The 11,611-nt window shown below is 41.6% G+C and overlaps 1 protein-coding gene across 1 annotated transcript; it reads left to right on the top strand.

The window, feature by feature from the left end:
- Positions 1 to 9,167: 9,167 nt before the first annotated feature.
- Positions 9,168 to 11,328, top strand: LOC105032194 (GDSL esterase/lipase At4g10955). Its single transcript, XM_010906572.4, has 2 exons — positions 9,168 to 9,527; positions 10,152 to 11,328. The coding sequence occupies exons 1-2, from the start codon at positions 9,316 to 9,318 to the stop codon at positions 11,137 to 11,139; spliced, it is 1,200 nt and encodes a 399-aa protein (XP_010904874.1). The 5' UTR covers positions 9,168 to 9,315; the 3' UTR covers positions 11,140 to 11,328.
- The last annotated feature ends 283 nt before the right edge of the window (positions 11,329 to 11,611 follow it).

The following is an 11,611-nucleotide window of genomic DNA, read 5'->3' as shown; positions in this document are numbered from 1 at the left end:
TAGCTAAATTTTCAATAAAATCATGTTTTTTGATAATTTTGGATCTATCACCATGTTGCTGCAAAAATAAATGGTCAATGTAATATAAGACCATATTTTACTATAATCTAAGCATTAAAATCAACTGATTTTTAATATGTATGTGTGTTACTATGTATAGGTGATAATCAATGAGATGGATTCTCAATTTAAAGATTTTATCATGTACTTTATAGCACACTAATGAATGAAAATTGTCCATTTTTATGCTTACGATGTACAGATTAGGGACTACCAAAATATATATTTTTGATTTTTAGACATTTTTAATGGTATATATTATGATTAATGATATAGATATTTGATTTGCATGTTCACTTATTAATTTTAGAATTGAAAGGAGTAGATACCTGTTCTCTTGAAAGAAGCACGGTCCATCTTTACATCATCCCAAATGCAAGGAAATAACACCGCTATATCGGTTAATTAGCAGTTTTATGTTGGGGTCTATTCAAGGAAAGAACACAGTTATTAAAATCTTGTTCTTTGTTTGCTTGTATTTTTATCGTGTTTGAAATTTGTCACAGCTCGTGCATTTTTTTTCTTTTGATGAAAAACTCGTGTACAATTGAAAGGTGTAATCCAGAAAGCCCATAATTGAAATGTTATTCATGTTTACCATGCGTAAGTCGGACACAATCACGTGTTATTGTCTCGATATCCAGGGGTTCTGATCTAGCCGTATATGTGCTCAACTACTTCAATCAGTGACATGGAGAGAGTGCATATAGAGAATGGCAATTGCAAAGCAGCAAGTTGGTTCATTGTTGATCAGTCATTGGGAAAGTCTTTGGTCAATAGGAGGAAGAAAGAAGAGTACACAGAAGAGAAAGAAAATATGCATGCGATGGGCGATCTCCACTGGGATCACCATCGCCAACAATATGACACGATTCAAGATGCTCGCTACTAATCCTCAGCTATCGACAATGGACGTCCTTCAGCCAGCTCCTTTTCGCGTCAGCGATTCGGCTCCTTCCCCTCCCTCCGGATCCTGCTACCATTTCGACTAACTTCAATCCTGTTGGATGGATATCTGGCCAGAACACCACCTCCCAAGATCTTTTCAGTACCACGCGATGCAGCAGGAAGAAAGAAGAAACAAAACAAAAGAAAAACAATCAAAATACGTGGATCAGCCACAAAAGGGCTCGCCTCCACGGGGCATAAAAACTTCACTATGAAAAAGAAATTTTACAAGAGGAGACCTCACCCTCAACCCTTGTACACCCAATTCTCTCTCACCTGAAGTTCTCCTCACAAAAGCTCACTCTCTCTTGAAGACCCCCCTGAACCCCTGAAGTGCCTGGCGACCGCTGTCCAGGAGCCTCCTTCTCTCTCAGCGCTTCCGCCTCTCTCTCTTCAATCGGATTCGTACGGGCTTCGTACGGCGCAAATCCGAACCACACCCTTTACTGTTCGTCCACATGCCTTTTTAAAGGGTTAAAACAGGTTTAAACCTAATTAGATTAGGTTTAAGAGTCCTAAACAAGCCAAATCAACCTCCTGAACCGTCGGATCGTTATCGGAAACTCCCTGGACCGTCCGATCATGACCGGTCTACGGAATAGTGCCATGGACCGCGTGAAACGCGTGGGAAACACCCACGCGATCCATAGGCCCCGCTGTGGACCGCCTGGTCCACGGTGGACCGGTGCAAAGGGCCAGCAGGGCCAGCCCGCTCCCGCGCGCGGGCCTGCGCGCGCTTGGGCCACGCACCCGGCTGGGTCGCGCGCCAGGCTGGGCCATCCGCCCACCTGGGCTGCCCGCCCGCGTGGGTCGCGCGTCCTGTGCGGGCCTGGGTCGCGCGTCCCGCGCGCCGCCGCCTGCGGTCGCGCCGCTGCCGCCGGTCGCCGGTGGTCCTCCACCGCCTCGAATCTCATACCGATTTCAAAAGCTCGTATCTTCTCCATCCGAGCTCCGTTTCAGGTGATCTTGGTCTCGTTGAACTCCATTTTTCACCACGAACCTCACTGTGGGCTCAATGTAGGCTGAATCTCGATATGTCAAATCCTAACAATCTCCACCTCGACTCGATATTCGGCCTCCTCCAAATTTCGAGAGCTTTTGGATCTCCTCGTTCCCATGCCCTAAGGCAATCGCCTGCTGATCATAGATGGGCAAACATGAGAGTCGAGCCAGGCTGCTCGATCCCATCTCCGTCGTATGCTGTGCTCCTCCTGACCTGAGACCTGCTCGGGACATCGTCCTGCGGCAATAGGAATCTCATCTTGCGACGTCGCCTCTCATCCTCCCGAGTCTCCTGTCTCGTGTCCGATCCGCCTCCTGGAGCTCCACCTCGATCTGGACTCCACCTGGCTCCCGAAGCTCTACCTCGCACTGCGCTCCCCGTCAGGTAATAATGTCCTCTGCTCCTCTTCTTTCCCTCCAACACAATCCTATCGCCGCGTAACACCCTCAGGATTCCTCCACCAGCTACCGTCCTGTAGCCTCTCGAATCCAGTCTGCTAAGTGAGATAAGATTCCACCTGAAATCGGGTATTTATCGGACCTCCCCCAATCTCCTCACTGCACCGTCATGTGTCCTCCAGCTGACCGTCACATTGCCTCTGATCGCACAGCTTGATCCATCCGGCAGATATACAGTGCCCTCATTGTTCTCCAGGGAGTCAAGCTGCTCCTCTCTGCAACATACATGATAGGGGCATGCAGAATCTAATATCCACTGTTGGGAAGAAGTAGATACCTTGTCAGATATCTCCAGGACATCTCCATCTGAGTCGCTGCCGGCCGTCGCTACAGCAGCCACCGTCTGATTTTTAAGTTGAGGGCAGTCTCTGGCTAGATGTCCTAACTCCTCACACCGATAACACCTGGTTTTGCTCAAGTCCCTCCTGGACTTGGACCGCCCTCGTTGCGATCTCCTGTCGCTCCATCTACCGTCTTGCTCACCACTACTGCAATCTGCGTCCTTGAACTGCCTTGCTCTGATACCACTTGTTGGGTGGATGTCTAGCCAGGACACCACCTCCCAAGATCTTTTCAGTACCACGCGATGCAGCAGGAAGAAAGAAGAAACAAAATAAAAGAAAAACAATCAAAATACGTGGATCAGCCACAAAAGGGCTCGCCTCCACGGGGCATGCAAGCTTCACTATGAAAAAGAAATTTTACAAGAGGAGACCTCACCCTCAACTCTTGTACACCCAATTCTCTCTCACCTGAAGTTCCCCTCACAAAAGCTCTCTCTCTCTTGAAGATCCCCCTGAACCCCTGAAGTGCCTGGCGACCGTTGTCCAGGAGCCTCCTGCTCCTTCTCTCTCAGCGCTTCCACCTCTCTTTCTTCAATCGGGTTCGTACGGGCTTCGTACGGTGCAAATCCGAACCACACCCTTTACTGTTCGTCCACATGCCTTTTTAAAGGGTTAAAACAGGTTTAAACCTAATTAGATTAGGTTTAAGAGTCCTAAACAAGCCAAATCAACCTCCTGAATCATCGGATCGTCATCGAAAACTCCCTGAGCCGTCCGATCGTGATCGGTCTATGGAATAGTACCGTGGACCGTATGAAACGCATGGGAAACGCCCACGCGGTCCACAGGCCCAGCCGTGGACCGCCCGATCCACGGTGGACCGGTGCAAAGGGCCAGCAGGGCCGGCCCGCTCCCGCACGCGGGCCAGCACGTGGCTGGGCCGCGCGCCCGCCTGGGCCGCCCGCCCGCATGGGTCGCACGTCCTGCGTGGGCCTGGGTCGCGCGTCCCACGCGCCGCCACCTGCAGCCGCGCCGCTGCCGCCCGCCGCTAGTTGCCGGCGGTCCTCCACCACCTCGAATCTCGTGCCAACTTCAAAAGCTCGTATCTCCTCCATCCGAGCTCCGTTTCAGGTGATCTTGGTCTCGTTGGACTCCGTTTTTCATCACGAACCTCGCTGTGGGCTCAATGTGGACTGAATCTTGAGGTGTCAAATCCTAACAAGTCTACAAAAATCAGTCAACTAAGTTCCGTCGATTAAGTTCAATCGATTAAGATCAATCGATTAAATTCAGTCAACTAAATTCAATCGATTAAAATCAGTTGACTAAGTTCCACCAATTAAGATCAGCCGACTAAGTTCTGCCGACCAAGTTCAATCGACTAAGATCAACCGACTAAGTTCCGCCAACTAAGACCAACTGACTAAGTTCCGCCGACTAAGTTTAGCCGATTAAGATCAACCAATTAAGTTTTGCTGATTAAGTTTAGCCGACTAAGATTAGCTGATTAAGTCCAACCAACTAAGTTCAGTCGACTAAGATCAATCGACTAAGTTCTGTCGATCCAGTTCAGTCGAATAAGTTCAATATGCAATCGATAATCCAGAATAATATTCAGCTGACGGCTTTCTTGATATTTAATCAACTATGTTGATCTCGAAATAGTAAGAATCGAGCGATAGTTATTCGGTGTAGGTATTAACTACCCACGGTCATAGGTCGTGGGTTGTGGGATATAATAATCATCCACTAATGATCCATTACTCAGTTTTAAAGATGGTTAATGAGGTAACCACCTAGTAAATACAATAACTCCCACGTTTCGAGTTCTAAGAGATAAAGAGTTACACAGTAATGCATTCTCCACCCTATTTAAGGGGAGGTAAGCAGGGGGATCTAAAAATTTTTTTTTGAAACTCAATTATTTACTTTTGTGCTTTGGTTCTTTCTACTGTTCTCCATCTCCAGCTGACTTAAGTATCGGAGGATCCTCCGTCGAACAACTTTTGACAAGCGGATTTGATTTTGCAGGTTTCTCATCATCCAACAACTAAGCACAACACCTTAGCTCGTAGCCGACCATCTCATTGGAGATTTGCAGCAATAGTTTGACGTGCCAAGTAGGTTGAGAAAATTCTTTAAAAGGAAGAATCATGACCAAAATAAGAGCTCGAAATGCATCTACAAGCTCCACTAGATGCCCTTCATGTTGTCATGGAGAACCTCCTGTACAACATGCGAAGCCTAGTGCTTCACAATCGAGGTCACAACAGACCAATAGCAGTCCATCATCTTAGTACAACATGTCAAGACTTTGACAGAGACTGTCCATAGTTCGTAGCAAATTGCAGAAAAGTAACCACCACAATAACAATCTCTGGAGGAACTGACACCGTATGTCGCACCTTCCAGGCATAGCCGACAAGCTCCCCAGTAACCTCCTTCACTGCAATGCCAACCCACCTAGCACTCGCACCGTGCCGTTCCTGAGGAGCAATGATCTCCTTCTTGATAAAATTCGAGGAAGAAAAGACAATGTCACTCTCCCTTAAGCTTATTCAAGGAATACTCCACTTCAGGATATTTCCGATATCATAATGAGTCCCGACGATGATTGGACGACTACGATAAAAAATTTGGATGGTATTAAAATTTTTTGAATTTGGAATGTCGAGAATCTATACATGTATTATCAGTAAGTCCTCGTAATAAATCATATTATACAAATATATTTTGTATTTTGTTATATTATTTCAATAGATTGTCGGCAATAAATATCGACTAATGAAAAATCAACTATTCGGTAACTAGTTTTGAGCTCGCACGTTGCGTGCAGATTCTAGATCACATAATGGATCATTTTATAAAAAAAAATATTCATAAATAGTAAAATAATGTTCATTCAAATTCTTGATATCCATTCATATTCTCAATTACAGGGCTTTTATTGCAAGAGGATTATAATATCAGACTTTAAAAATATCATTTAAGTCACATAAGTGAGTTTTAATAACATCATTCTTTAATTCAACCCTTTAAGAATTATTAGATAGAAGAGTCTAGACACGTGGCATATTATGAGTTGATTTTATTACAAATGGCATTCATGGATGATAATGTGCTGCTTACGTGGACAATCTAAATGGTTAATCAATCTTCTCTCAGTTATTATTTTCATATATATATATATATATTAAATTAATCAAATAATATGATCGATTAATATCTGATCATAAAAATATTATCAGCTGACATCCGATAAAATAATGATCGGCTTACACCCGATTAACAAAAGACCCAATGCAGCCAATAAAAGTCACAAAGAAAGAAGTACGACTCAAAATATTTCAACATCTGTCTTTGTTATTCCAATAAGTTTATTTGGTTAAGTTTCAACTGCTTACCGATGAACAGGCTAATCCTCCGGAGACCCCACATGGCCGTATGGTAGGTTGAAAATAACGACAATGATGGGGTTAACCCTTTGAGAACCCCATATAGCCATTTGGCACTCCTCATCCATAAATGAGTCAAATGGAGGTCGATGACGAAGACATTGACTTGGCAAGATTTACTGTCGAGATTCGACTTTCGATCTACTTCAGATCTTCTTTAGATATTTCGATCTTCGACATTTCGACTTTTGATCTACTTCAGATCTTCTTTGGATACTTCAATTTTTAATCTACTTTGGATATTTTAGATATTTCAACTTTTTATTGACTACTTTCTTCGTCCAAAGCATGAAATAGCTTCGAAAGTAGGGGACATATGATATGGTATATAAATCAGTCTCTCTATCATTGATCGACATGTGGCTGACTCGAACACTTCGCGAATCATTACTTTATCAGCATGATCTTCTATAATCATTATGGAAGGTCACTTCAAGCACGTGCGGCAATAACTGCTGCATATTCTGTGAAATGATGGAGCCGCTACACAACCTGCAATGCAACAAAATAGCTGTACACTCTACAAGATGACAAAATGGCTGAGCGCCTCTTTTCAAGATAATAATAAATAAAGTTCACCAAAGGGAGGAATTCAGAATTAGGTGCGAAGTTTAAAATTCTGAGTAACTCCATCCATCTAATACCGCTATCACATTAGACTCGAAAGTTAGAGAGCAAGTGTTTGGGTAAATCCTCTGCTCACAACCGATTAAGTTCAGCTGACTAAGATCTATGGACTAAGTTTCGTCAGCTAAGATCAGATGACTAAATTTCACCAACTAAATTCAGCCGACTAGGATCAGTCGACTAAGTTTAGCCTACTAAGATTGGTCTACTAAGTTCCGCCAGCTAAGATCAACTGATTAAGTTCCGTCGATTAAGATCAACCGACTAAGCTCCACTGACTAAAATCAGTCGATTAAGTTTCATCGACTAAGTTTAGCCGACTAAGTTCCACCAACTAAGTTCAACATACAACCGACAATCCTGAATAATATTCGGTTAACGACTTCCTTGACATCTTACCAATTATCTTGATTATGAAAAAATAGGGATCGAGCGATAGTTATTCAGTGTAGGTATTAACTACCCACGATCGTGGGTTGTGGGATACAATAATCACCCACTAATGACCCATTACTCAGTTTTAATGACGGTTAATGAGGTAACCACCCAGTAAATACAATAATTCTCACGTTTCGAGTTCTAAGGGGCAGGAGTTATATAGTAACAACATTCTCCATCCTATTTAAGGGGAGGTAAGACGGGGGACCTAAAAAATGATATTTTAGAAATTAACTCTTTGCTCTCATACTTTGGTTTTTTCTACTGTTTTCTATCTCCAAATGACTTAAGCAACGAAGGATCGTCCGTCGGATAACTTTCAACAAGCGGACTTAATTTTATAGATTTTTTATCGTTCAACAACCGGACGCAATATCTCGGCTCGCGGCTGATCATCTTGTCGAAGATTTATGGCAACAATATATAGTAATTTTAAGAGTGAGATGTTTATGCTAAAGTGAAAACCTAGGATGCAACATAAGAATCCTTGAGCTTTTTTTCTTTTTTTTTGTGGAGTGGTTGGTAGGGGAGGGGGGAGGTAAATTCTAAAGGAATATGCAGTTGATTTTCTTATTTATATTCTCTTATAACAATTTGTATTTAACATTTGATTGCCTTTCCAATCATTTTAGGATTTTAAAGACATCATTGAATGAACTAACCATTAGATTCTTTTTTTTTCTTCTTATCAAAAAAAAAAAAAAAAAGACATCATTGGGTGAACCAACCATTAGATTTATTATCTTCATATAAATTTAAAAAAATAACTTATATATATATATATTTTTTTTTATCAATATTTGAAATAACATATATTCTAGCAAAATTTCTATCTGTACGTAATCGTAGAATAAACATGCAAAGAAAAAAAATTATGATTGTGCACATATAAGTAAAATTTCTAAAATTTATTTTTATTACATTTATAATAAATAGTTTATAAAATCTATATTTATATTCAATTAAATTAATGATGTTAGTAAAATCTACCTACTCTTGGGTGGTTATGATGCCGCTTAAATTTATTTTTAATTATTTTTAAATTTTTTTCTAACATGACATTTAATTTCATTCAAAATTAATGATTTGACTAATATTTTATTAAATTTTGGATTAAATGTTGGAAGGAATTAGGCCTTAGGGGTAGACAAAAGTTTTTCAAATTATTAAATATAAATATAATTTATCAATAATTATAAAAATAATTTTATAATTTATCCTATATATTATATATATATATATATAAATATAATATATATATTATATATATATTATATTTATATATAATATATATATTTATATATAATATATATTATATATTTATATATATTATATAAATATATTTATATATATTATATATTTATATATAATATATATATTATATATAAATATATATATATTATATATATAATATATATATTATATATATATTATATTATATTATATATATATATATATAAAGTCAAGGCCAGGCTGGCCTATCATCATCATTTCTAATTATTGCGAAATTATAATTTAGAGCCTTCGGTGCTAAGCACGGATGCATCCTCCGCTGGTAACGTTACTGTAGCCGCGGAGACCAGAGCCATCAACCTACGCCGACTCGATAACCTGCCAATATGGACGGTGCGAATCCCTTTCCCTAGCCCGCCCCAAGAAAGTTCTGAAATAGGTGGGTTTTGGGAAACGAGTTGGCTCCTTTCCTTCAAAGCCGACCGTTGGGAGCGCGACCTCCGGAATTCAAACCTCTGCACGCGTTTCCGCTACCGGACGAGTGAACGATCCGAACAAAAAGGATTAAATTATTCAGCGAAGAAAAGGTCCCAAGCCGAGCCCCACTCGGAGAGTGCTGTAGAATCCTAGAAAGAAGAATCCGAGAAGAGAGCATATACCACGCTCCATCGCATTCCATTCCCTATTAATACCATTTTCGACCGTTGTTCTCTTCAATTGAGCGTGGCCTGCTGCTTTGTTCTCAGTGTCGGTTTCTAACTTTCTCGATCTGTCTCTCTCTCTCTCTCTCTTTGATCGACGGAAGAAGAATGATGAAGATAAGAGCAGGGGAAGGAGGAGGAGAAGGAGGGGAGGCAGACGGTGTGGTTGTGATGGATGAGAGCGCGGTGGAAGAGAAGAGAGGAGAAGGGAACAAGGGAGAGGAAGTGGCGGAGGTGGAGGGGCATCCATACGATTTCCACGTCTCGGGTCCTCGTAACCTGGCCTCCCCCAACTGGAGAGATCTCATCCGTTCTAGCTGGTTCGTCTCTCTGCTCACCACAAAGAAAGATTTTTGTTCTTCTTTTATTTGGATTCTATCAACTGGTTTTCTTTGTTTCTGCTGCTGAAGAAGATGTTTTGTTCATTTGTTACAAAGAACTCGGTGGTTGCTGGGAGAGTGTTGGAAAGTGAATGATAATAGCTTCAATTAATGGAAGGGATTATTGTGTCTTTGTCAGATGTTCATCCACACCTATTTTCTCTTCCTTTTCCCTCACCTTTCCAGCAATAAAAAGAGAAATTTTTCTGGGTGTGTAGTGTATGGATTAGATTGGTTATAAAACAAGACTTTCCTCTTTTTTGTTGGCTCTGATTGTCAAATAATCACAAGGAATTGGATTTTGCTGGTATCATGGCTGAGCACATGGTGTGAAGACAGATGGAAATGAGGCATTGGTCATTCCATCTTTTCTGCAAATATTCTTAACATACAAAGTTTTCCAAGAAATAATATGCTATTATATCTTATTACAAATTTCGGCCTAAAGTAATTTTCTTCCAGTGATGCTCTCTTTGTTTTAATTCTAGTGTCAACTGCTTCAAGGCCTCAAAATCACTGAAGGATAATGATCTAACTCTAGCTATGGTACATTTGTTTTACCAGGAGGGATCCAAATTACAAGAGGATGGTAATAGCTTGTTTCATACAGGCAGTATACTTGCTGGAACTCGACAGACAAGATAAAAGGACTGAGGAGAATGGTCTCGCTCCCAAGTGGTGGAAACCCTTCAAATACAAGCTGGTACAGACTCTACTAGATGAAAGGGATGGCTCCATCTATGGCGCAATACTAGAATGGGACCGCAGTGCTGCTCTATCCGATTTCATACTGCTCAGACCGAGCGGTGCCCCCAGGGCTGTACTTGTCCTCAGGGGAACAATACTGAAGAGCTCGACAATTAGGAGAGATTTAGAGGATGATCTCCGCTACCTTGCTTTGGAAAGCTTAAAGGGCTCTGTTAGATTTGGCGGAGCATTACAAGCACTGAAGTTGGTGGTCGACAGGTTTGGCAGCAGCAATGTGTGCATAGGTGGGCATTCCTTGGGTGCTGGCTTTGCTCTGCAAGTGGGCAAAGCATTGGCAAAGCAAGGGGTGTTTGTCGAATGCCATCTGTTTAACCCTCCCTCAGTTTCGCTTGCCATGAGTCTAAGGATTATTGGGGAGAAAGCTGGTTCTGTCTGGAAGAGAATCAGAGCTGTAATGCCCCTGAGTGGTGAGCCTGTGCTTGACAGGGAGGAGGCTAAGGATTCTAAACCTGGACTGAAGAGACTCTGTACAAAGAAATGGGTGCCACACTTGTATGTGAACAATAGTGACTACATTTGCTGTCATTATACCGATCGTGCCGGGGTTGCTGCAGATGTTACTACAGATGAGCCGGAGATGAAGGACGACGTCGGAGATGATGCGGCGGCGAAGCTGTTTGTGATGTCTAAGGGCCCTCAGAAGTTTCTTGAAGCTCATGGGTTGCAGCAATGGTGGTCAGATGACATGGAACTCCAAGTGGCTGCCCATCAAAGCAAACTTATTAACAGGCAGCTGAGATCACTATACACAATCCCACCACCGCCAACTCCAGTGAAGTCCTAATAAAAACCTTTGTAATATTTTTTTTCCTTTTGGTCCCTACTCATCTCAATTCTTCCTTCACATTCTTTGATCTGCATGTCTTCTTGAGCATGAGTCAAGATTATTGACTTTTCTTTGCAATGCCCTGCACAAGCAGGGTTGTTCACTATGTATTGTATCTGGTTCAAGAAGGGTATATTACTTCTTAAAATGTTGTTTCACAATGGGAACTGAACTTAAGTTTTTCTTTCAGATATATATGGCATTACCATGTGCCAAGTAGTTCATGAGTTTCATGAGACAAACTTCATCCATGACCTTGCACAATGGGTAAATTCATATCAAAGCATTTTGATTTTGGGACAACTCTTTCCCTCCGATTATGGGAAAACTCTTATTTATGTTTCTTTTTGAATGTTTGCTGTCAAATATTCGAAGATCCATTGCCTTGTGTCACCAAGCAGCCGGAGCTTATACTACATCCCCGCCGTAG

Source organism: Elaeis guineensis, chromosome 7, assembly GCF_000442705.2.
Source record: "Elaeis guineensis isolate ETL-2024a chromosome 7, EG11, whole genome shotgun sequence".
Classification (NCBI taxonomy): Eukaryota; Viridiplantae; Streptophyta; class Magnoliopsida; order Arecales; family Arecaceae; genus Elaeis; species Elaeis guineensis.
Note: the sequence above shows the minus strand (reverse complement) of the source record. Positions and strands in the feature narration are given on the sequence as shown.

What these genes read in the sequence shown, in the direction of transcription:
- LOC105032194 (XM_010906572.4), top strand. Translation starts at nt 9,316, where the DNA reads ATGATGAAGATAAGAGCAGGGGAAGGAGGAGGAGAAGGAGGGGAGGCA. An exon ending in GATCTCATCCGTTCTAGCTG is followed by an intron (nt 9,528 to 10,151) that starts GTTCGTCTCTCT and finishes TTGTTTTACCAG; the next exon opens with GAGGGATCCAAATTACAAGA.